At 34.4% G+C, this 27,735-nt stretch overlaps 1 protein-coding gene and 1 long non-coding RNA gene across 2 annotated transcripts in view; one reads left to right on the plus strand and one right to left on the minus strand.

Moving 5' to 3' along the window:
• The window catches only part of VPS13B (vacuolar protein sorting 13 homolog B), an 828,197-nt gene that overhangs the window by 476,582 nt on the left and 323,880 nt on the right, over nt 1-27,735 (plus strand). Inside the window, 1 exon segment of the mRNA XM_043601463.1 lies at nt 7,901-8,012. Coding sequence (XP_043457398.1) covers nt 7,901-8,012 — 112 coding nt within the window.
• Nucleotides 7,871-27,704, minus strand: LOC122495657. The gene is made up of 3 exons (XR_006300526.1): nt 26,553-27,704; nt 17,981-18,108; nt 7,871-8,054 (listed from the first exon to the last, which is right to left on the minus strand). It is a non-coding gene; the product is annotated as an uncharacterized LOC122495657 (long non-coding RNA).

Consider the following 27,735-nt stretch of genomic DNA (forward strand, 5'->3'; position numbering starts at 1 on the left):
CTGTATAGAGATAAATTCAGTGTATTATACTTAGTGGATATTTTAAAATGTTTATTTGTTTATTTTTAAGAGAGAGGGAGAGCAGGGAAGGGAAAGAGAGAGAGGGAGAGAGAGAGAATCCCAAGCAGGCTCTGCACTGTCATCACAGAGCCCAACGTGGGGCTCGAACCCACAAACTGTGAGATCATGACCTGAACTAAAATGAACTGACTGAGCCACCGAGTTGCCCCTGTACTTCATGGATTTTCAGTATTAACCAGTTCCTATTTTCTTTCTGATTTTTAGTAGAACTGATATAAAATTGATTATTTTGAGATAAAACAATTAGTATTGTCTGTATATGCTGTATTCTGACAGTATTATACAGTTGTTTTCATCTGTTCAGAGACTTTGTAGAAACACATGAATGGTAAAGAATAAAGTTAGTCTTCGTTGAGCAATTACAAGTGATCTGAGAGGCAACTACTAACCAGGATAGAGGCTGCATGCTCATTGTAGACACGCTAACCTTTGTGCTTTTTCCTTGTTATTATCCTTTATTATGTGAGTATCTAATGAATGTTTAACTAATACGATTTATATTAAAATTACTTAGGCAAAAAAAGAAACCTATATTTTTAAACAGTATAGCTGAGACCCATTTTGTGTCATAATAACACTTTTTCATAACCATACAGAAAGAGGGATAGACATAAAAGGTCATGGAGATTTCAGACCATCTTTTTGATTTTTCAACTGCAAATAGGGGGAAGACACTATGGAAACAGAAGTAGTTTGGCTTTCTTTATTTGAGAAAACTTAGGATTATTTTGGTAAGAGTTTGAAGTAGTCCATTGTATTTTAAAACTATCATTATATTGGGGCACCTGGCTGGCTCAGTTGGTTAAGCATCTGATTCTTGATTTTGGCTGGTCATGATCTTACTGGTTCATGAGATTCAGCCCCGTGTAGGGCTCTGATCTGACAGCATAGAGCTTACTTGGGATTCTTTCTCTTCCTCGCTCTCTGCCCCTCCCCCACTTGTTCTTTTTCTCTCAAAATAAATAAATATTTTAAAATATCATTATAGTATCTATAAGTTTTTCCATTAAAATAAAATTGCAGAAAATTTGTATCCAGATGAAAATAAGAATAAAGTTTTATGATATCTATATTATTAACAAATAGTAAATTTTTTTTAGCAATTAAGGGTTTTCTTTTCTATAGATGCCTCTCTGGGTATTATAAAAACATTTATTTTCCTAACCAGAATGAGTTTCTGTAATTTCATTTAAAATAATTTATGTTAGTAAGCTTTTGTGATTTCCTGAAAATTCTTTTTCTTTTTTTTTTAGTGTTTATTTTTGAGAGGGAGACAGAGAAAACAGTCAGGGGAGGGGCAAAGAGAGGGAGACAGAGGATCCTTCTGCGGGATCTTTCAGCGGGAAGTAAGCTCCTTCCTGTCAGCTCAGAGCAATGGGGGCTGGAACCAAAAACCATGGGAACATGACCTGAGCCGACGTCGGAGGCTTAAATGACTCAGCCACCCAGGCACCCCAGATTTACTGAAAATTCTTTGTAGTGTGTATTTTGTGTTTTCATTCCATAATTTTCTAATTATTTTCATTTGAGTGTAAACAAGTGGTAAGGCCCAAAACTTCATGGAAATCTAAGGGAAAAAAAGTGTTATTAGAGATGAGAGGGTAGTATGAGGTGGAGAGAAATACAGGAGTGCTGTATAAAAAAAATGGGAAATGTCGTGCAGACAAATCAGGAAGCAAAGCAACCTATCTGTGATGAGTTTTTACTGCTACAGAAGTGTTCAGGAATTACAAATCGTCCTCAAATTATGTGATGTAATTGGCCTCTAAATAGTAATTGCCTGCTAACTAATCCTAGATTGAATCCTTCTTCCTCTAATATCCCTAATGCTATTTTAAGGTCTCACATCTTAAATTTCACATCCTAAAACATCAATATTGATCACAAATACAAATAAAAAGAAAAGAAACCGAATGTATATGCTTCATCTCCCATTTAAGTTTTGAAATTGGGCCTAGAATGTAGAGTAGTAGCAATATGTTGCTTTTTCAGGATGAGCCAGCCTAGCTTAGACTTTTTAAATAGGTGTTCAATAGTATTTTATACTGATAAATCTTCCAGAATCAGACATAGCTTTCCTCTATGTGCACATTTGATCTGCATCCAACATTTGCTTATTCATCATAAAATATTTTACCTGTTTGATGTACTGAATGATTTGGGATGTCTTTGGTACTTGTTAATAGGAGGGACATTTTCATAGTGACTTATTCTTTCAGTTAGACATTCATTCTGGAACTCCTTTGAATAAAATTTTGTAAACATACATACATGTGAGAGAAACTTACATGACAGCTTCTTTTCACCACCCACATCAGTGTCATGGCCCTTAGGTGAACCTTATTTATGGTGTTAAATGTTTCTTCTTAAGATAGACTTTATCTATAAAGTATAAATTATCTCAGTCATTGAGTCAGAAGTCTTTTTTTTTCAATTTTTTTATTGTGGTAAAATACACATAACAAGATTTTTTCCATTTGTAATTATTTTCAAGTGTACATTAACAGCATAAATTACATTGCCCAGGTTTTACAACCATGACCACTATCTGTTTCCAAATGTTTTCATCATCACAAACTCTGTACTCATTACTTTCTGTCTCTATGAATTTGTGTATTCTGTACATGTTTCATGTAAGCAGAATCATAAATATTTGGCTTATTTCACTTAGCATGATGTTTTTAAGGTCCATCCGAATTGTAGCAGGTATCAGAGCTTCATCTTTGTGGCTGGATAATACTTCATTGTATGGACGTGCCACATTTTGTTAACTTTCCTCTATTAGACACTTGTGTTGTTGCCACCTTTGTGTTGGCTGTTGTGAGTAGTGGTGCTGTGAACACTGGCATACAAGTGTCTGTTGAGCCCATTTTCACTTCTTTGGGATATGTACCTAGGAATGGAATTGCTGGATCATATGGTAATTCTGTGTTGAGAATTCTTTGTTTTTGAGGAACCTCCAGTCTGCTTGGACACCTTTTTGACTAAGGCAGGAATTGTGGTATTTTCTGAACAACACTCATGTGCAGGCATAGTTCAGAATATAAGAGGGCTCACTCTTAGTAAGGATGGGAGCACCTGTACACTGAGCACCTCTTCAACAAGACAGAGGTTAGAAGTTCAGTAGTTCACTCTAGCTTTATTTTCCTATCATTCACAGAGATGGTTTATTGAAACAGGTTCTGTGCTTCACTGATTTGTGTACATGTCAGAAGGAATAAAAATCTGGCTATTTGGGAAAAGGGAGAGAAAACAGCTTTATTTCTTTTGTGTATTTGTTTTGTTTGTTTTTTGGTTTACTGTATTATAATCATTAATACTACATATCACACAATTTTGTTGGTGTTGTATTAAATTTACCATTCAGTGGGGCGCCTAAGTCGCCCAATCTGTTAAGCGTCGGACTTTGACTCAGGCCATGATCTCATGGTTTGTGGGTTTGAGCCTGCATTCTGCTCTATACTGTCAGCTTGGAGCCTGGAGCCTGCTTTGCCTTCTGTGTCTCACTCTCTCTCTCTCTGCCCTTTCCCTTGCTCATGCTCTGTCTGTCTCTCTCTCAAAAATAAGAAACATTAAAAAAATTAAAAAAAAATAAATTTACTATTCAGCTGCTTTAACTAGGAAAATCCTCAATTGATTGGAATTGCAAAAATATTTCTAGCCTTTTGCTTTCTTATTTTTAAAGTTCTTTCTTTTTTTGGTGGTGGTTATTGTAGGATTTTTAAGGTAGAATTTCAAAATCCACATGCCTAAGTACTTCCTAAGCAGGTAACCTTGAATAAGAGCATATGGAAAAAAGAGTGCATTTTGTTACAGCCATTTTGGAAAATATAGTCTGTTTCTCTGTGAACTTGTGGTTAATTTAAATCCTTTATACAAACACTTTTTGCAGTAAACACCTTTTTAGTGGCATTTTTCATGACTTGGGTGAGTATGTATATAAATAAATTTCTAGCAAAAAAGATTGCTAGATCAAAGGGCATGTACCTTTAAGATGTTAAGCGATGTCAAATTGCCTGTCTAAATAGCTGCACCAGTTTACTATTTCCTTACTCTGATTCTAACAGAGTTTTGGGTTTTTGTCAGTCTCATTAAATAAAATTGCATTCTTTTTCTAGGTAGTTGCTCATCTTTTCCTTATCAATTAGTAAGAACTCTTTGTGTATTAAGTCTTTTGTCTGGACTACGTTGTATTGCATATATCTCTTCTCTTTTCTTCTCTCCCTCTACCTCTGTGTGTGTCTATGTCTATGTGTATATCTGTATTTATATCTACATGTATATATCTTATACCTATATAATTGACCCTTGAACAATGCGGAGGTTAGGGGCACCAAGCCCCCTTGCCCCCATTGAAAATCCACGTATAACTTTGGACTCCTCCAGAACTTAACTACTAATTGCCTACTGTTGATAGGAAGCCTTACCAATAGCACAGTCAGTTAACACATATTTTTATATGTCATATGTATTCTATGCAGTATTCTTATAATAGTACCTAACTTTTTCTAAACTTTTTCAGTATTTCTGGGTTACACAGTTCATCAGAGTTGTTTTAAATTGTCTCCAGTCTCCAAAATTTTTCCAATATGTTTATGTTTAAAAATCTACATATAAGCAGACCTGCACAGTTCAAACCCTTGTTGTTTAAGGGTCAGCTGTACTTATATCTATAAACTATCTCTGAGAAGTAATGACTTTCTAGATGTGCCTGTCTATAATTTATATAGATAGATATATCTTGTAGGTAGGTAGGTAGGTAGGTAGGTAGGTAGGTAGATAGATAGATAGATAGATAGATAGATAGATAGATAGATAGATAGCCTTTCTGTAGTTATATTGCATGCCAAATATTCAAAACTTTTGGCACATTCTACATTTTTTTGACACTTTGTCATCATTGCTGCTCTTAATTCAAATGATTAATTCACCCATGATAGCTTTGTGTAGGGTTGTCACTACAGTTAGGGCTTTATAAAAGTGTAACGTTGCACAGAGGCAAGTTCAAATACTCTTGGGACTTGAGATGTTTTATTCTGTTGAGTTTATATTGAGAATCCTAAAGGAAGAAGTCTCTGAAACACTTATTTCTTGCTGGATTTATGAAAAGTTATTTATAAATAACAGTCTTATGTTATCCAACAATTGCGTGAAAATTCTGCTCTTTATTTAAACTTCAGGTTCTGGTCACTTAAGCTCATAATTTCAAAGTTGTTCGTAACGTTTTCATTTTCAATACACACTCTTCTTGCACCAAGAAAAGATAAAATCTTTCAGACTTACATTTCACATTACATTAACTGTAAAAGTTTTTAATAGTTCATGTGTAAAATCAGTTAATAATAAGAAAAATATACTTACCATTCTAATATTTTCTTTAAACAAATGATACTGAAAGTCTGGTTTTCAACTTGAATATTGTTTGCATTATGTGCAATGATTATCAAGATCCTGAATCTACAGGTGTTTGACTTCCAGTTTAAGCTATTTATTTCAGAATAGAGGACTGTTTTTTGGATCTAATATGAGTCTTCTAGAGTAAGTAGTTCCGCATGAGCCTAAATTTTTAAAAATACAGTTTAAGCAAAGAAGGAAGGCATTCATTTTCATGTTGAAAATGCATCTAGAGGGAACATTTCCTCATATGGTCCAACTATTAAATGCAGGTGAAATAAACCAAAAAAGGGGAAGCTTACGTTTTTTCTAATTATAAAGTAACTAAAGAACTGAATCAAAGCACTTTCTTATATAAATACATATTTTATTATTTTTTCTTCTATCTCAAAGGTACATTTTGATAAGCTAAATACTTTCTATAATAAAATTGATTATTTTTATTTAGTTTGTGAATGATCTGCATTCAGTGCTTTTCTTTATTATTAAAACTTTATAGTCAGTATAATCTAGTGAGAACACTTTTGGCTCTAACAGAAACAGAATTCTGTTCTTGGATCTGGCTTTGTATGTAACACCAAGTACGTCATTTTTCTTCCATATGTACCTCATTTACTGCAGTGTTTCTATTACATTTCAGACTTTCATATGGTGAGTAGTATCTGTAGCCTGGAAGAACAGTTAGCAAGTATACTAATTGCACTTTTGTGGTATGGTCTATTCTCTAGACTTACTATTTATTGATTTAATTGATGCCTGCTGCTTAATCAGAGGTTTTCCCCACATGGAACTATTTGATAAGCTTGGCATAAAATGCAAGATCTGTGAAATGTAAACAATGTTCATAGTATAAGGACCTATAATCAAACCAGACCTCTAGTCATTTGAAAAGAGTACAGCTGCATGAGAAGCCGTTTTCTATTTGATCTTTTTTGCTGTGGACATTTAAAAGTACTGTCTTTATTGCACCATCCACATGCTAATATTTATTATGATAGCTCATCTCTTTTTCCCCCTTTTTCTGTCCTTGTGACCCCCACCTCCCAGCTGTTTTGCCATTCCCTTTATGTACATCTTATCCTGGTTCCTTCTTTTCCTGAGTATCTTTCTTCTAACTTTTTCTGATTTTCTTAATTCTGACTTTCTTTTTGAGTCTAATCTAAGTCAGACCATACTGAGTGTACTGCTGAAGCAGCTGGAAATAATCTCTTAGCTTTTGCATTCTTTGGGCACCACAGTTTGGGAAATATGGATTGTATGCCTTTGTAGGCGTGTTCTGTTCAGGATATTCCCGAGGTCTTGCAGCCAGTCCTGTTCTGTTCCATTTGTGGCAGATGATAGTTTCTTGGGAGAAACGATGAGTTTGAGTATCTGTTTTCTTCAAAAGCCACAAAGTTGTATATTGTTAGCAATTTTAAACAATTTTTGAACAGCTACTACAATGGCATCATCAGTTGGACAAGAGGGAGTAGAATATAAATTTATATTAATATAAATTAATGGGGCCATGAAGAACCCGTATCCATTTCAAATGGTCCTTAGAAAAGACATTGAATTAGCCAGTGATTTACAGAAAAATTGTTAAACTTTATAAGAACATGGTAAAATACTGTTGCTTTATTCAATACAAAGGATCAGAATTTATATATATATATATTTTCATTTTTTTATTGTTTTCTGAGATTACTTACCTTAGTGTTAGATTCCATTAGGAGGTGGAAGTTTTACATAGGTATGAAATTATTTCTCAAGCAATTTCACAGTAGAAATTAGTTAAATTAAAAAGTGCCTAGAATAACACGTTGAAATGTCCTTGTATATTAAACAATTACCTGTTTTTTTTTTTTTCTTTACCGTTGCAGCCATTATATTTCTTTTGGAATTTCTGACATGTTACAACTTGAAGTGCTGTGACCATGTGTGTACATATGTGTGTGTGTATTGTATTTAATTATTATTTGTCATGTAAATATAAATGGTTTGAGAATCTGTCACTGACCTTGTAGTGACCTTTAATATCTTTGTTGACAATAATATATGCGTACACTGCAATGGCAGTGTCAAAAACCCAGGGCTGACAGTCACTTGGGAGAAAGATGTAGTAGCATAAATTATGAAATTTGAGAAACATACTACTTTAACACTACTCATACGTAGTTAACATCGTATGTTTTAATGTTGGGATGGAGTTGTTGGGTTTTTTAATTATCATTTTAATTGTGCACAACGGAAAATTACTTACTGGGATATAAAGGAAGTAGGTTTCAAAAGCCTCAAATATTTTTATTTTTCACATAATTTTTTCCTTGCCCTCATTTATTGGTTTTATCTTCATGTATCTCTACCCGTTATTTAGATTTCTCCATATGCATAAAGTACACACAGACCCACTGAATACCTCATGAATCGATTTCTTTTATTACAGTTAATCAGGCAGCAAAAGAAGACACCATGGTTTTGAAGATTGGCTCTGTTGCTATGGCTCCCCAAGCTGACAATCCCCTTGGCAGAACTGTCCTCAGGAAAGATATTTACCAGTAAGTTTATTTTCTTATCTTCAATCTTGCAGCAATTTCATCCTGCAAAGAAGTACACTGATCAATAAAACTTGCTTAGTGTGGCCTGTAGAAATACTTTTCATTTGGGATCTTTTGATATTTAAAACCAGGTTTTTCTGATTTTCTTCAGTTGTGGGTTTTTAAATTCATTCAGACAAATCAAGTATTTCTGTGAAGTGTTGATGAATAACAGAATGTAAGTACCAAGGCCCCATAAAACTGAAGAAGCGCAGTTTGGAAAATTTTAGCAGACTTTAAATTTGACCAAATCTCTAATCACATAAGAAACTGAGGTTCGCTCCAGAACTACCACATCCTACTGCAGTCATTTTCTTAATTTAACTATAAGCCATTATTTGAAACGTAGGTCTGTGGATGTCATGTGGATCAAAGCTGTAAAGAAAAGCAAACTTCTAAGGAGAAATTTCACAGTAAACACTTTCTGTGAAAATGCCATGCTCTGGATTTTGTCACTGAGTATTTGCAAACCACACCAAGCATATATGGACAACTAAACTGGTGAACATGTGTAATCAACATGATAAAAATAATACATCATTCATACTGGCACTGCTGCCAGACATAAAAGTGCAGTTGCAAATAATACCAAGTGAGAAAAATCACAGAAGTACAGATGAACAAGTGTCTTATTCATCCTGCTGGTCTGCTTCTCAGATGAGGTGGTGTCATTCTTTTAAAAATAAATTCCTACTGTTCTCCAATAAATGTTACCATTAGGAAAGATTCTGATCTTTGTAATGCACTTACCACCTAGAGGTTGATAGCAAGTTTTACTTTAAGCAGACCTAGGGATTTGATTGTCTCAAATTTTTCCATTATTTGATATTTTTTTTCTTTTGAATTACATATCATGTTCTCTTTCTTGTATTACTTTTGTTGGTAGCTTATAGTATTCATCCCTTAAATAAGTTCTTATTTTGCTAGCTTATGTAGAATCTGAGAATGTGAGAACTGAAGGAGGCCTTTGGAATTTTCTAATCCAGCTGCCTTATTTTATAGATAAGGAAACTGAGGATCCAAAACAATAGCTGTCTCTGGTTAAGTGATGATGGTAGACACAAGATCACAACTCATAACTGTTTACTCTCTCAGTATCTAGGGGAAGGATTACAGTAGAATTTTTTCTGGGCGAAAATAATCTTCTAACATTTGAAAAGGTTTTCAGGTGTATTTATCTTTTATTTTTCATTTCAGAAGTAAGCGGCCCTCAAAGAGGGTTTTACTTATGGTGAAAGAAATATGTTTTCTATTAAAAGATCTTATCACCATCAGTAAAGTGAACTCCTTTCCTCCTCTGCCCTCTCCACATTCTGGCTCCTTAGAAATCATTTGTGAAGATATGGCTCCCTTAGGCCTGTTTGTCATTGCTTTCTTCTCATTGTCCTTGAACTATTTTTTCTCAGTCGCTGTCCGTATTTACTTTCCATATTTTCTTCATACTTATTTTTTCCTTCCCTTTCTGTATCTTTTTTCTTTATCTTTTCCTTTTCTATATTTCTTTTTCTTTACTTTCTACCTTCTTTCCCTACTCGTTTCCTTCCCTGTTTCGCTACCTGAATTATTTTGTAGAATATGGAAATATAAAGCCAAAAAGTAAATTAAGTGTAAATAACATAGTATCTCTTTTAGATCTTCAGTGCCTCATATCCTGAAACATGCAAAATATATAAAAATATGTACTAAGTACATACAAAGTACAAAAAAAGTACTTTATAGAATAAATGCCCCAGTTTTTTTATAATTGACAAGCCAAGGTGCACAGAATTTTTGCATGATTTGCCAAAAGCATACACTTAACTAAAGGCAGGGCATTTCAGAATTTTTTTTTATGAATTCCTTTCAGAACTGTTTTTAGATGTGTATTTTTATCATTTAGTCCCTCTCCTTGATCATATCATTTAGTCATTGTACTCTCCCACTGCATATTTTTACTTCCTCTTTCTTTTAATCTGCACTTAGTTTTTTTATTTCTCTCTTGACTTATCTAACTTCCTCAACCAGATCAGTGGCATCTATAAAAATCCATAACTAACATATTTGATGGTGAAAAACTATATGCTTTCTCCCTAAGATCAGGAACAAGACAAGGATATCTGCTCTTGCCACTTCTATGTAGCCTTATACTAGAGGTTCTATCTAGGGCATTTAGGCAAGAAAATGAAGTAAAAGACACCCAGATTGTAAGGAGGAAGTAGAACTGTCTTTTTGTAGATGACATGATTTTGTATATACCAAACCTTAAGGAATCCACTGGAAAATTTTTGGGCAAGTAAGTTCAGCAAGGTTGCAGGATACAAAATCAAATTATAAAAGTCAGCTCATAGTAACACTAAGCTATGCACTACCTAAAAGTGAAATTAAGAAAATAATTACATTTATAATCGCATCAGAAAGAATTAAATACTTATGAATAAATTTACCACAAGATGTGCAAAACTTAACCCTTTGAAAATTACAAAACATGGGTGAAAGAAATTAAAGATCTAAAATACGTGGAATCATATCCTATGTACAAAGAATCTTAAGAAGATCTAAATACATGAAATAATATCCCATGTGCATAGATCAGAAGACTTAATTAATGCTAGATGGCAGTACTCCCCCAAATAATTTGCATTCATCATAATCCACACATCAAAATTTCAGCTAATTTATTGGCAGAGATTGACAGAACTGGTCCTAAAATTCATATGGAAATTCAATACACCCAATCAATACTGGAAAAGAAGAAGTTGGAAGGCGGACACATCCTGATTTCAAAAGTTAGGATAAAACAGTAGTAATCAAGACAATAGAGTACTGGCATGAGGACAGATACATATAAATGAATGGAATTGAGATTCCACCAACAAACCATCACATTTACTGTCCATTGGTTTTTGATAACCCAAGATAATTCAGTAGTAAAGCACAGTCTTTTCAACAAATAGTATTCAGACTACTGAATATTTACATGAATTTGGACATTTACGTTATACCATACATAAAAATTATGATGTAAATATAAGAGATATAAATATAAGAAGTAAAATTCTGGAATTTATAGGAGGAAGGAAAGGAATAAATCTTTGTGCCCTTGGATTAGGTAATGGCTTCTTTAAAATGACACCAAAAGCTGAGGAGCGGACAAAAGAAAAAAAATAGGTAAGTTCAGTTTTATCAAAATTGTAAATTTTTGTGCTACAGAGAACTCTGTCAAGAAAGTGACAGTCTATAGAATATGAGAAAATATTTACAAATCATGTATCTGATAAGAGACTTGTATCCAGAATACATAAAGAACTCTTACAGCCAAAAATAGAAGAACAACCCAATTAATAAATGGGCAAAGGATTTGCATAGATAAATATGCAAAGAAGATATAAACATGGCCAATAAGCACGTGTTAAGATTTTCAACCCAATTAGTCATTAGAGACATGCAGATCAAAGCTATACCCAGTAGGATGGCTATAATAAAAAAGACAACAGATGTGGAGAAATTGGAACCCTCATGCATTTCTGGTGGGAATGTAAAATGGTGCTGCTACTGCGAGAAACACCTCATAAGGTTAAACATAGAGTCATCATATGATGCAGCAATTCTACTCCTAGGTATGTCTCCAAGGTGATTGAAAACTGTGTCACACAAACGCATACCCACAGTGGTCGTAGCAGCACTACTCATAATAGCTAGAAGTGGAAAATACCCAAAGGTTTTTCAGTTGACAAATGGCTAAACATATGTGGTATACTCATGTAATAGAATAGTATTCTGCCATAGAGAGGAATAAAGTCTATGTTTTAACATAGATCAACCTTGGAAACACACAAAGTAAAAGAAACCAGACAAAAAAGCCACATATTATATGATTCTATTTATATTTAAATGGAATGATCAGAACAGACACATCCATTGAGACAGTAGAAGAGTGGTTGCTAAGACAGAAGAGAAGAATGACTGCTAATGGGTATAGAATTTCTTTTTGGGGTGATAATAGTGTTCTAGAATTAGGTAGTGGTGATGTACAATAATTTGTCCAGTGAGTACTTGTACAGTGAGTGAGGTATAGTGAGTGCAATGAGAATATACAAAAAACTAAATTATACACCTCAAAAGGATCAATTTTATTGGATGTAAATTGTATCTCAATAGAGCCGATTGTTTTAAATCAAAGATTGATGTCACAAATTGGTCCAGAGGAATTAAATTCCAGAAAGAGAAATACCTGTTCTAGGTGTATGGAGACTGGATGCACTTTTCACCTTTGGAATTATTTGCCTTATCTGCTATAAGCAGGGATATTTTATTGTGGAAAGGAATAAATCAAGGGACATTTATTGGTCATGAGCTAGAGTGACACATTGGAATCTGGAGGAACCCCAAACACACAGTCATCCATAGTTGTTTTTTTTGTTTTTGTTTTTGTTTTTTTGAGTGTTGGGTGGGGAGAGGGAGCTGGTAAGAAGAAATTGAATATCACAAAGTTTCACATTCTTTAAAAGATAAAGCCATGTTGGAGGTGTACTCTTCAATACAGTAGTCACTAACTACTATGTCTCTTCTGTTTTTGGAATGTGGCTAGTCCAGGGGCACCTGGGTCACTTAGCAGGTCGAATGATGGACTCTTAGTTTTGGTTCAGGTCACAATCCTGGGGTCATGGGATCGAACCCCACGTCAGGCTCTGTGCTGAAGGTGAAGCCTTCTTGGTATTCATTCTCTCTCTCTCTCTCTCTCTCTCTCTCTCTCTCTCTCTCTCTCCCCCTCCCCCCCCTCCCTCCCCCTCTCCCTCTCTCCCCCTCTCCCCCTCTTCGTCTTCTCTCCCCCTCCCTCCCCCCAGCCTCCTCCTTCTCCTTCCTTCTCCCTCCCTCTCCCTCCTTTGCACTCCTTCTCCCTTCCCTCCCCTAACCCCCCTCCTCTGTCCCTCTCCTCTGCTGGCACTCTCTAAGATCAGGTAAGATAAGATACTTTAAAAAAAGAATGTGGCTAGTCCAAATTGAGATGTTCTAGAAGTATAAAATATACACAATATTTTGAATAATTAATAAAATATCTTCTTAATCTTTATGTTGATTTTATATAATGATAGCAATACTTGGATGTGTTGAGTTAAATACATTATTACAACTCTTTCCCACTGTATTTTTAAACCTTTTTTCAGTGTAACTATTAGCAAATTTTAAGTTACAGAGGTGGTTCACATTTGTGTCTTGCATTATATTTCATATATATATAGTACAAGTCTACTAGGAGAGGCCTACAACAAACACAGGACAAGTCTTGTCCTTGGGACCTTTGAAACCAGAGGCAAATTAAGTTTAAAGCTGTAAACCAACCCCAACTTAGCTCAGTTAATGAGTGAATCAAAATTATCCCCTGCTTACCCATTCTGCCTGGCAGGAAAATGTGTGCCTTCTCTAGGAGAAATAACTTAACTTGTTTTAGTCTTTTTATATATGATGTCCAATATATAATCAAAAATTATAAAATATCAAAGAAGCAAGGAAATTAGATCCATTATCAGGAAAAAATTTAGCTCGTAGAAGAAGACCTACAGATGATTGAGATGTTGGAATAAGTAGACAGGAGTTTTAAATAATTGTTAATAGTATTTTAAAAATGTTGAAAAGATAAAGAGTTCATAGAAACGAGGTCTATTTAAAATTCTAAAACTGAAAAATATGCTATCTGTAATTAAGGAGTGATTGGATAGCTATAACAGCAAATGGGCAAAGCAGAAGATAGGATTTAGTGAATTTAGACATAGCTAAATAGAAATTATCCAAACTGAAGCACAGAGAGGAGGAAAAAGTGAACACTGTGGGTCACTGCCAAATGGTCTAATGTATGTGTAAGTAGGAGAAAGAACAACAAAAGGCATAACTAAAAGGATAACCCTTGAGTGTTTTCTAAAATTAGCAATACTCATTAACCAGCAGACCCAAGAAACCTAGTACCCTATCCTCAATAAAAGCAAAATATATGCAAAGAAAACTACATCCAGGGACAATATGGTCAATTTACTGAAAATCAGAAATAAAGAGACTCCTCCCTGATGGGCTGAGGGAGAATGCTGAGCAAAGAGAGAGAGAATGCAACATCTGTCTCCCCCAGCACAGGTTCCCAGGTCTAAAATATGTCTGTACCTGGGAGAAAGGAGATGCCTTTACCTTTAAAAAGTTGGGTATTTTCAGGGTGCCTGGGTGGCTCAGTCGGTAGAGTGTCCGACTTTGGCTCAGGTCATGATCTCGCAGTTGATGAGTTTGAGCCCCACGTCGGGCTCTGTGCTGGCAGCTCAGAGCCTGGAGCTTGCTTCAGATTCTGTGTGTCTCTCTATCTGCCCCTCCCCCACTCACGCGCTGACTCTCTCTGTCTCAAAAATACAATAAACATTAAAAAAATAAAAATAAAAAAATTAAAAGGTATTTTCATTATGAAAAATATGTATGTGAAAATTCAAAAAAAATCCTAAATGCAACCAATAAAAAAAAAAAACCTTTGAAGGAACAATAGTAAGACTGAAATAACTGAAGATCTTAAATCTGAAGATGAGAAAACTAGGGGACATAGGACCATTCTTTAAATACTTGACCTGTCATGTGTCACAGGGAATAGTTTTATTCCTTCTGAAGCTAAGAACAGACCTAAGATCATTAAATTAGTGAATATTACAATGACAACTTGCAGCTCAATGGAATGAAGACCTTTCAGTTATAAAAGTAATAACAATGGGGCTATTTGTTCTTTATTCATTATTTAACAAATGGTTTTTTGTGAGCCTACTGCACATTAGGCACCTTTCTAGGTATTGGATGAGTGTCAAGACAAAGAAAAAAGCCTTGCTCTTATGGAACTTATATTTAATGGGAGAGACAGTCACAAATTTAAAATATTCTATAATACTTGTTGTGGAAGCAGGGAAGAAGACAGAAAATGGAGAGTTAGAGATGGACATCATGGCCTAATAAGAGAAGGAATGGCTCACTGAGAAAGCATAAGGATCCTGGAACAGGAGTGTACAAATGAAGCTAGTGGCAGCTGAAGCAGTATATACCTGAATCAGTGTGGTGAGAGACAGTATGGAGGAAACTTAGAGGCCATTGTTTGGCTACCATTTTGACTTAGAGGCGTTTGGCTACCATTTGAGCGGGAGGTGGTTGTGGAGGAAAATAATCAACACATGAAGAATTTTGAAATAATGATTTTGTTGTTTACCAGATATCTACCTGCAAAAGGACATGAAGGGATCACCAGCAAGGACTAAAAATATACATTTGAAAACAGGTGAAATCTGCCTTTAATACAAAGGAGTCACAGTTCAGAAGAACAAATGAGAGTTTGACATTGATCTCTAAAGGAGTCATGCTAAGGATTAATTTCTGTCATTTGAATTAACCGAATATGTGATATGAAAGTTTTCTGATTTTTGAAGGGTTGATTTCTTCATCAGATGAGAAGCCTTTAGAGAGTTTGAGCTGGAGGAGTGGCAGGTTCCAATTTATATTTAAGCAGATAATTCAGACCAACACGTGAAGAATAGACTGCAGGCAGGGAAGGGCAAGGGTCTGTGACTGTTGCACTAATCTTGGCAGGAGATGATGGTGGTTTGGCTGATGGTAGTGGCTGTGGAGGTGATGAGAAGTGGTCAGATTCTGGACATATTTTAGTGGTAGAGCCAGGAGAAGTTGCAGATGGATTGCACATGGAATTTGAGACAACGGAGATAAGGATAATTCAGTTGTATGGCCTAAGCAACTGGAAAGATGAAATTAACTGAGGGAAGGAAAACTGTGGGAGGATTTAGTTTGGGGTTTGGCAGGTGGAGAACAGGAATTTACATTTTTTTGAAATGTTGACAATCTTAGGAGGTACTGAGCTCCCCCTTGCTGATATAGCAGAGGCTGATCAACCATGTAGAAGGGTAAGAAGGGGTTGGTTATATGTTGAATTAGACCAGTGCTGCTTTTTAAAATTTTTTTTTAATGTTTATTCATTTTTGAGAGAGAGAGAGCATAAGCAGGGGAGGGGCAGAGGGAATGGGAGACACAGAATCCAAAGCAGTCTGCAGACTCTGAGCTGGCAGCACAGAACCCGAAGTGGGGCTTGAACCCATGAGCTGTGAGATCATGACCTGAGGCAAAGTTGGATGCTTAACCATTTAACTGACTAAGCCACCCAGGCGCCCCTAGGCCAGTGCTTCTTAAACTGAATGTATCTATAAATCACCTGCGGATCTGTTCAAATGCAGCTTTTGACTTGGGAGGTCTGGAATGGGGCCTGAAATTCCCTATTTCCACCAAGCTCCCACATGGTTGCGTAGAACACTGGTGCTGGGTGATATTGATGTGCTGCTTCAAGGGCCACACCTTGTGTAGCAGATTAGGTGGTTTCCAAATCTTTTGAACAAACAAGGTTTAAAAAATATATTTTAATAAATGCTGATAATTTTTAATGCCAAACATTCAGACACTGTGACAGCAAGTAAGTATCTTTCATCCCCACATTTTCCTGTTCCCTAGCAAGACCGTCCTCAATGGAGTCTTTTTTTAAGTTCAGAGTTTTTACAGATTTGCAGTTGATAGTGGTTCTTACTTTTGGGGTCTATGATTCAGAAAATGTAAAATAATAAAACATGTATTAAATTACTGACAACTTACATGAATTTGCACCTCATTAGTCTCAAAAGATCTGATCCACTAGAAAACAACAGAGCATATATAACATGTTATTTATCCAGTGTTCATGCCGAGCTATATGTTTTCATGAATTCCTCTCTTGACCCTCTGCTGTTTTTACCTACTTCCTCCTTTTAGTCTACTGATCTTTCTAGTTTCCAACTACTAATTCCTGCATAAGGTGATCTCCCAGTTTCCTTTCACCTCTTTCTGAGATTCTCCTATGATGTGTTCAACTGTTTTTTTCCCTGACTTACACTGAAGTTCTGAAACACAGTTTGGCCTGATAGATTTCCCTCTATCTTACACAATCTCATTCCCTCAGAAATGAATTCAGGTTCTTGTCTCTGGCTAAAGAGCAACAGAGAAACATTTAGGGATAAAAGGTTAAAAGGCAGATTAAAAAAAAAAAAAATGACCTATGCTGAAAAGTGTTCCTTCATAGGCTGATTTAAGGAAATTAAAATAAGCATTATGAAGTAAACTGTTTAAATGTGTTTGTAACTTAAGCACATTAATGATTTAATAAATTTAGTTATACTTTTTTATGTAAATGATTTATATATATTTTTGGAAACTATGTTCTTCAAATGCTGGTATATCATCTGCAGCTCAGTAATTTGAGAGTTTATGTTTGTTTCTACTAAAAAAAAATGGATGTAAGCATCAGTCAGGACCTTATGCCATTCTATAGTATACTCACTATAGGAAAATTACATTGGATTTATATTATCTCTACTTCCTAGGACTTACCTAAAAATTTCATTGACTATAAACCTGAATACAGTCTTACAAATATTTTAACTTAATTTTTATTGTTTTAAATGATGTTTAACTATTTTTTTAAGTAAGAGAAATAGAATAAATAGCTCTACATCAGTCATTAGAACAGTAGGGATTTTTTGAGACATTCATGCTATCACATTGCATGTATGTATACATGCATTAATTCATTTATTACTTTAATTCACTTATTTTTAAAATATTAATTATTTCACTTATTCAGCAGATATCTACTGAGTGCCTACAGTGTATGTAACACCAATGCTAGAAATGTACTTTTGAGTAGGACTTAATGGTACCTCCCTTCATTGAACTCAAGACCCCAACCATATTATTCAAGTTGATGAAATTACATTGTAAAGCTCTGATAGATTCAATAGCATAATAATTCACACTTTATCTACAACACCTCCCACAGAGCCTGGATTAATGAAATAAGCAAAATCAGAAGTTATGAACTTGCACCCTAAACTTTTTCGTGTCCTTACGGCATTAAGTCTGTACATCTTCTGAAAATTATGATACGAGGAAAGAATGATTCCAGAAGTTCCATCCAGACAGGTTTCACAGGAAGGAACAGGGAAAAAGTATTCTTCATTTCCATTCAATGATTTTTCTTTTTAAAAGTAGAAGAGAATAGAAACATTGACATTAGTTATTCATGAGTCTATTTAAGTAAATGCATCATTTTTTCAGTATGTTTTAGTGATCTGTTTTTAAAAATCCTTTTATAAATCCTTTTATAAAATATAAATCCTTTCATAAAAATCCTTTAAAAAATTGTTTACAATTCAGTTTATCATTATTTAGTAGTCTTGTTATCGAATTAAAATATGAAAAGTTAAAATAGAATTTTTTAAAATAACAAATTGTTGAAATGATACCTTTTTAATAGTAAATCTACCTTTATTTTACTCTTTTAATAAGCCTATATTAAGGTTTTTAAAATAAAAGTGTAGTGTTCATTGTTTAAGTTAAATAATATATGCTATAGAAAATAGAATCCCACTGCTTATTCTGATTGCTGGCTATTTCCTTACTTTGTGGCCATTGTTAACAGGTTGACACTTTTTTAGACCACTTCTGTGTGTCTGTAAGAGAGTGACAAGCCAGCTCTACCTGTCTTCAAAAATGGGGTCTAAATAGTGTTCTGCAACTTGGGTTTGTTTCAACTCAGTATGTTGTAGGCACCCTTCAGTGTCCTCATACTCAGAAATGCTTGCCTGTTTTTGAACCATTTTAGATACAGATCAAGAATCTATTTAAAGACTACTTTTTGTGTCTAGCCAACAAAGTGTTCTCCATTATTTAAAAAACGCTGTGAAAACTTCTGTAGAACGTATTGTGACGAAGACTTCCAGACTTCAAGACATCACTGTACCTGGGAAACTGTAAAAGGAAAATTGAGTCGTTTCTGTCACTGAGATAGCTACTGGGTGGGTTTTGAAGAACAAATATATCAGTACCAATAGGAAACTGAAATAATTACAGCTGTTCTTTGTTACCATGTGAATTGAAAAGACCCAAGTGGCTCACAGTCTTCACTACGGTATGAATTAAAATACTGTAGGCATTTGGGCTTTAATGTCCCACTTTGAAACTCTGCTCAGCATCTGTAATAATGCTCAAGTTTTAACATGACAAAATTTCTTTTAACCCAACATGCATCCTCTTCTGTGAGCTGACCTCAGTCTCTATTTCAAGTCTTGCCGTCATTTTCTTACATAAGAGTCTTGTTCAAATTATTGAATATATTTTGTTTACCCCAGTAATGCTTAGTAGGTTCTTTGCTGTGGCCCTTCTTTATGTATGCATTTTCAATTTTCTTGAAATGTACTCTTCTTCCAGATTAGCCTTTCAAGGAGTTTTTATTATAAAAACTTTACATTGGAGAGGTTATGAATTCTTGAAAAATCTTTTTCTTTGGTGTTCAACATCATTAACGTAAAAAAATTCCTAAGAATCACATCTTTCTTTTTAATGTCTCGCTTAAATCCTTCTCTTTAAAAAAAACAAAAAACAAAATTCATAATTATTTTACTTAGAATGTCTTGTTTCTTTGGCCTTCAATACCAGTGCCTGAGGTACCTTTCTGCAATATACCAGCAGCAGCAGCAGCAGTAATAGCTAACATCTAGTGAGTGCTTCCCTTGTGTCAAGGGTTCTACTTGATGTTTCGGTGCAATGCTTACTTCACTATAACCTTTAAGTAATAAGAGTCAAGTATTATGATTGTCTGTACTTTAGACATAGAAACTGATTCTACAGACATTAAGTGATTTCTCCTGGGTCACACATAAAATAAGTGACAGAACCTGTTTCCATTGTCCATGCTCTTTACCACTACATTTTGCTGCCTGTTACTGAGTTTCTTATAAGATGCTGGCTTTAATTTTTTGATTTGTGAGCCATTAGAGACTCTTAAACACAGAGAACAAACTGAGGGTTGCCAGAGGGGTATATGGGGTGGATGGATGGGTTAAATGGGTGATGGGCATTAAGGGGAGGGCGCTTGTTGGGATGAGCACTGGGTGTTATATGTAAGTGATGAATCACTAAATTCTATTCCTGAAGTCATCATTGCACTACATGTTAACTAACCTGGATTTAAATAAAAATTAAAAGAAAATAAAAGTAGATCTTAAAAAAAAAAGATGCTGGTTTTAGTTTAATTTACAGTTAACCAGTGTATAGCTAAGGTTGAACTTAATTTTTTTTGAAGTTCTGCATTCATATTTCATTAAATTTTATGTGTTTAGATATTAGTTTTTTTTCTAACAATATTCTTGTTAACAGTGAGTAAATGGAGGGGCCCTCGGTGGCTCAGTCGGTTGAGCGTCTGACTTCAGCTTAGGTCACGATCTCACGATTCGTGGGTTCGAGCCCTGCGTCGGGCTCTGTGCTGACAGCTCACAGCCTGGAGCCTGCTTTAGTTTCTGTGTCTCCCTCTCTCTCTGCCCCTCCCCTGCTCACTTGCGCTCTCTCTCTCTCTCTCTCTCTCTCTCTCTGTCTCTCAAAATCAAACATTAAAAATATAAATAAAAATTAAAAACAGTGAGTAAATTGAAACAAACTAATAGGCAGAAGTTTTAGTGCATTTTCCTTAGGTTTCCTAAAATATTACAAGCTATGATGGCTTAATATTACAGCTATTAGAGCCATAATTTATGATGAAAACTCTTACAATCCTAGTGTTTGAGTTCTTTGGTCCTTGGATGTACTTGAATATAAAATCTATTTTGAAAGAATTTTCATTAGGCTGTACTTCTTACTATATGATCTACATAAAATCTCCCCATTAACATCTCTAGCTAATGATTTTGATTGTCATCAAGCTTTTTCTCACATCTGTTTTGAACTGTGAAATGAATCATGACCAGATGTAAATATTAACATAGATTTGCTGATTAATAAACTCAGTATATGTCTGTGATTTTTATTTCATAAGATATTTTAAGTGATTATAAAACATAATGATAAATGTTTACCTCAGTATAATTATTTCTTTAATTCTGTCTCAAAATTATGAAAGAGAAGGAAAAGTTGAAACTCTTTTTTCTTTGTTGTATTTCTTCTTCCCAGAGTATTCTTACATATCACAACTTTTCTCTTAAATTGTGTAGAAGAAGGTATTGATTTTCTTATGTTAAAACAACTGTGTACTGTTTGTTCACATATTTTTCATATGCAAAAGTTATATCAAAGTTAAATAAGTATATTATATGGAGTTTTAGTACCTTGGGCTTTTTTCTCTCACATCCTGTGCAATTGAGAAATACTGTGTTTAAGCTACATATATGAAAATGGGGCTTATAGAATTAGACATTTAGATTTGGAAGTCATTTAAGATTATACACAGACTTCCAATGTCATTGCTCTATCATATTGTTTAAAAATTTACAAAAATTTTAATATCTACCCTAAAAGACTTAAACTAGTGATTATAACAATCAAATTTACTTCATACATTTTTCTGAAATATTTTATTAAAGAATTTTAAAATACCCAAAACATTTTTTCTTTTTTACTTTTTTTTTTAATGTTTATTTATTGACTTTTGAGAGACAGCACAAGCGGGGGCGGGACAGAGAGAGAGGGAGACACAGAAATCTGAAGCAGGCTCCAGGCTCTGAGCTGTCAGCACAGAGCCCAACATGGAGCTCGAACCCACAGACTGTAACCTCATGACCCGAGCTGAAGTCAGATGCTTAATCGACTGAGCCACCCAGGCATCCCTCTTTTGTACTCTTAATTACAAAGTTTCTTAATCTTCATCATTTACTTGAGAGAACTATATTCTTCTTATAATTCGACATTTGTAAAGTTCTGCATATAGCTCTTGGTAGGAGCCATAAATATTTGTGGGTCTTCTGAAGTCCCTTCTGGGATTTTATCTGTGACTAATTTATCCCATAGCTTTTTAGAAACTTTGCCAGTTGTTGAATTTTTCAGCCATTTCTTCTTTACGGGCATTTGCTAATCCTTTTTTGGTACATTCAGTACTTAATTGATTGAGTGTAGTATTGGGTTTCAGTTTTTCTCCATAGAGAATTTCATTCTCTTAAAAATTGTCTACAAGCATTATATGAAAACTCCATGGTAATTTTGACTAAATTTTAAGGACATCTTTTATAAATGAGGCTTCTGACAGGTGTACTCAATCTGTGGCAGTTTCATTTATGGAATTTTACTTTTAAGGAATTACAAACATTAGAGGAGCTGATTCATTTTCAGCTTATCTTAGAAATCTTCTCTTAGAAGGTTTCCATTAGTAGTACTCCTCCAACACTTGTTCCATTTTTTGCTTTTTTTTATGGACAACTTGTGCAATAGTGGTTGCTGTCCGCTTCTCACTGTGAGACTGATGTGCTAACCACCCACCACAGTAAGTGTGAAAACATGCTTGCTCTTTTATAATTGATAAGAAAATGTAGCTTTCATTACAGAAATTCATTCTATGGCGATAATTTTGGCAGCATAAGTGTTGACATAAAATACCCATTTTCTAAATGGAAGCTTTACTGAAATCTTGTTAAAGCCGAATTTTTTTTAAACCACTATAAAAAAAAGTCTTAATTTTTTTTGACTTTGATATACAATCACATGAGTTATTAAATTACAGTTTACTAAAAATCAGGACTCAAGTATCTCATTTAAGGTTTTAAATAAATAGACCTTGATGCAATCCAAGAGACAGGCATTTGCATGCAACAGAATATTTCACCTACATTAAAACCTTGACAGTATCTTTTTGTCATTTTTAACCTTATAATGGTGATTCTGGCTTTTCATAGGGTTAATGTTCCCGATACGAAATAACATTAAATTGATGTAACCATTGAAATTCATGGTTGAGACTAACTTAATTTTGTTAATCTTGTTTTATATGTACATTTCAACAATATACATAGGCCCAAACAATTGTTAATTGAAACAATATGACCGATAGAAATTCATAGATGAGATTAATATGATTAAAAACTGTGCATGTATGCTTTGAAAAATTGTCTTTATTTACAAACAAGAGATTATTCTTTTTCTGGAAATACTAATGATAGCCTTTCTTTATTCCTAATGAATGTGCAATTCAAGGGTTGGTATTTCTCTTCTATGTCCTTTTACAATTTCACTTAAAACCTAGCTGACCTTCTACTCTAACTCTGAGCTGTATTTTCCAGATATACTATAAAGATCAAATTTTGCAAATCTCCATAAACTATGCCCTTCCCCTCCCAACCTTTAATTTCTTTCTAATTTTCTTTCTGTATGAATGTTCTCAAAATAACCATTGTTTTGGTTTGGGGCAAGATATGTTTCATATCTGGTGACGTTATGTCCCTAATCCTATAATGCTTACTGTTGGTTTCAGATAACTCTCTCTTAGCAAATCAGAGAGATTGGGATAGTAGGTATTTAGAATAACTTGTCTAAAAGCTTTGTTCATAAATACTATTGGCAGACTTTTAGTCCCTGTCGTGTTCTTCAGCTGATCTAGTGTGAAGGCTTCGGATTTACATTTGGCCCTCACCAATGTTACTGCGTCTTTTGTGGCTTCCTGTAGCAGGATGTAGGTTTCCATGAATGTATTTCTATTTGTTGCCAAAAGCTACCTCAATAACAGTGTTGAAATGACTCTAAGTTTTACTGTCATAGATTTTGGAATGTTATATTACATGTATTTAACCCTTTTTATTGATATGTTTAGATGCTTTACACTAGAAATTCATGTTGGAAAGAAGTTACAGAATAATAGAATATGTTTAGTTTCATTTCATGACAGTTTTATATTATAAACTTGGAAAATCTATCTTGTATTTCTTTCAGATACATTTTGGTTATATAAAGTATGCTGAATATATAATATATGCACTTCTGATTGTATATTTTCATTGAGGCACTAACATTATCATGTGAAATTATTATCTGAACACTTCTGGCCTTAGAGACAAGCAAGAGAGAGCATAGTTTACCTTTAAGATACTTAGGAAGACTATTTAACAGAACCACTGTCTCATAAGACCATTCTTTAAAGAACAGTAAAAATTGCTATTCTCTAAGTGTCTGGTGTACAGGAAGAATTACATTTTTTCTCAATTAATAACAAAGATTGAATATTTTAACTAAAAAGTAACCCTCATGTTTATTCTTACGGTTATTCATATAATGTACCCTGTTCATCACCCTGAATGAATTAAAGAGTAGATATAGAGCATAGAAGATAAACAGATAAACGGAGTTTTAAAAATCTCGTGGTGGCTGGCTGCCTCATTCGGAAGATCTCAGGGCTGTAAGTTCAAGCCCCATGTTGGGCCTTGAGCTTACTTAAAAAAATTAAAATCTTCGACCAGCTTTGAGTTTAAGAAACTTGTGAAAGCGAGCTGTAGTGTTCGCTTTGTAATTATAACTTGAGGAAGACCCCTTTTACTCTGTGTTGACTAGGAGTGTCTACTAAGCCCTTTTTATCTTCTCTATATAAATGTAGAAGCTAATACAAATCAAGTTAGAAGGCATCTATGCATCCATTTAATATGTATGGTTAATAATAAGTTACCTCTACACATTGTATGAGAAGACTTGCTAACCACAAATAAGATTCTATTACCCAAAAAATACTTGTTTTTTTTCATGAGATCCAGTAAGTTTTTATTTTCTAAAGTACCAATTTAAACAACAGCTTCTATGTACACTTATCTTTATTTCTTATATTAGTGTATATTGACTGAGGTCACTGTCCTTAAACAGTCCAATTGTACCTATTTTGTCTACTAGAAATACTTATCCTTTATTTGGAGACCTTGTATCCTCTGTGCTGAAGACAGATATTGTCTCAATCTGAAATACTTTTCTTGCCCATCATTTTTAACATTGAGCTTTGAGCAAAAACTAGATACCTAAAAATTAATCCACATTGACAAAGGTAGAAAAAATTACAAATGAGATTCCAAAATAGATAAAAATTAGCACATAGCTAGTTTTTTTTCTAGTTTGTTCTTTTTTTCATATCTTTATCTTGAGTTATAACTTAAATATAGGGAAGTGTATTAATTATTTGTATAAGCTTGATGAACTTTTACGTAGGTATGGCCAAGGTACCACCACCCACCACTCCAGAAACTTTTCCTCATTCCCATCCCACCCCATGCCCTCCACTCCAAAGATAACCATTATTCTGACCTCCATAATCATATATTCTTTTTTGACATAAGTTGTGAAAACATTTTTTCTCCACATAGCTTATCATGTGTAAATCAACATAGTTTGTGAGCCAGTGTCAAATCACACAATTCAAAAATAAATGATTTTGTTCCGAATTAAAGTACAACTTTTAACTTCACGTGGTCATACCTTAATATCAGATTTTCCATGTGAATCTTTAAAGAATGTAAGAAAAACATAAACTCGATGTAAGAAGATGAAAATTTTTTATTAATAGACCACTCTATTCATTAGACATATTCCTTAGATACACTTCAATAGCTGTGGTTATAATGTGAGCTTTTGAACCAATTTCTATGAATTTTATTTATTGCTACAGTTATTTAGTGCACGTTGTCATATACATACATACATACATACATACATAGGACTTTTGTACATCAGAGCATATAGCTTCTCAAAAGGAAATGCCGCTTTTTATTCCAGGACTCCGTCGTCCTCTAACTGAATTGACTGTCGTCCAGGTATGGGTTTGATAAACTGACACAACAGTGAAAAGAATCCCTGTCCCATGTCAGCTTATCAAACACACTATGGACAGCATGTCTGTGGCATTGAACACATTACCAGTCATTTAAGTTCTGAATAGAAGTCACGAAGCTGATGTTCAGTGAAACACAACCTCAGTATTTCCAGGTGATTTTAAAGAACACCTGATAAAACTGAGGTATAGTACCACAAAACTTGAAGAATAATGCAAAAACTAGGGAAAAAACACATGCATAGAATTAAAGAATTACAATGTCATTGGTTCAGTTTGGTGACAGAGTAGATGTTAATGAAATATATGATAATTTCTTAATATCCTGTCATCCTGGTTAAAAAAAAAGTCAAAATATACTATAAACATATTTACACCATAGAATAACACAGTAAAATCAAATATGTTTTGATTTTTTTAATCCTAGTTAATAGCAGAACAGATGACTCTCAGGGAAAGTTATCTTTCCATCTGTATCTCTATTTTTTTTCCAACTGAATTTATTGGAAAATATTCATCCTCAGAAATTTAGCAGCCTTCACTTTGCATAGTGTGCCAGGATCATTTGTTCAGGTTCCAGGCTAAGTATGGCAATATTAAAAAGAGAATCTTAAAATTTATTCATAGTGCCATAAATACTTTCTGATAAGAAGCTAACTTAGAAGATGATTTAGGGCAAAACGTGTTTGCTTACATAATGTTCACCTTACTTTACATATTTCAAAACAAAATAGTTAAATCTATAATATTTGCGAGTGAATTTGCCTGATACTACCTCATAAAAATATGAAAACATTTTTTATATTTATTTTCTATACATTTTAACCAGGCGAAGAGGAAATGACATGATGTGGTTACAGTACCTCATCAGCGGAGCTCCTTTGAGGTGCTTCAAGTGGAAGTGAAGGGAGCAGTGCTGAGCAGAAGGCGCTCTCCTCTTTGGAGAAAACTGCAGTAGCCAAAGAGCTTTTTTAACCAGGGACTACTTTTAAATGTGTCTGGTCACCTCAAAGGATATGTAGAGCATTTCCTGCCAGTAGGATTAGAGGAAGGAAGCACCAGGCCAAAATGTTTGATGTGTGATGTACTGTAATTTCTTTCATGTGTTTGGTGGCTTTTATATGTTGATCAGTGTTCCGCTACCAATTGTGACCCTGGTGTGGTCCAGGTCATTAAAGTTCTATGTTCCTTAATGTATAGGGTCATTAACCATACCTAGGAGCATTATTATAATTAAGGGTACTGTTTTCTTTTAAACTGCCACCTCTCATTTTCATTAAGGTATTTATTTTTCATAATTGGATAATCCTCCTAAGGACTGATTGCCATGAAAGAGATGATTTAGTGCTAGGGACTGCCAATAGTAACATCACCATAGACAGCCCTTTATGTTTCCTCACTTTACCTTATGTACCTGGTTTTTAAGTCAGCATTTTCTTCTCACAGTCTCCTACAGGCATATAAATTTCGAGAAGGAAACTAGCCTCAGAGTGTAGTTTTCCTGGGTATGTGAGGTTTAGAGGCACTAAGAATAAGTATTGACAAAATCACTATCAGCACTATTATACATTTTTAATGAAACAAAATTGATAATTACACATGCTCTTTACTCTTCTAAGATCACCTAGAGCAGTGAAGTGCTAAACCACTATAGCTTTAGGCTGCGTTTCAAACATAAATGAGCAACAGTGGCTGATTATATATATGGCAAAATTTGATAAACATCTAAATGCTCAGCTGTAGAGGACAGGTTAATATAATAATGGTGTATACATGCAGTGAAATTCTAAGTGACCATCATCACAAAAAACGATACGTGTGCCTGTTTATTAACATGAAATATGCTTTAGGTATTTGGTAAGTGAACAAAAGCATTTTTAAAACTGCATATAGAGTAAGAGCTTATCTACATACATGTTTACATATTAATGGAAAATACCCTGGGGCACCTGGGTGGCTCAGTTGGTTAAGCATCTGACTTCTGCCCAGGTCATGATCTCATGGTTTGTGAGTTCAAGCCCCTAGTCAGGCTTTTTGCAGACAGCT

The sequence above is a fragment of the Prionailurus bengalensis genome, chromosome F2 (assembly GCF_016509475.1).
Source record: "Prionailurus bengalensis isolate Pbe53 chromosome F2, Fcat_Pben_1.1_paternal_pri, whole genome shotgun sequence".
NCBI lineage: Eukaryota > Metazoa > Chordata > Mammalia > Carnivora > Felidae > Prionailurus > Prionailurus bengalensis.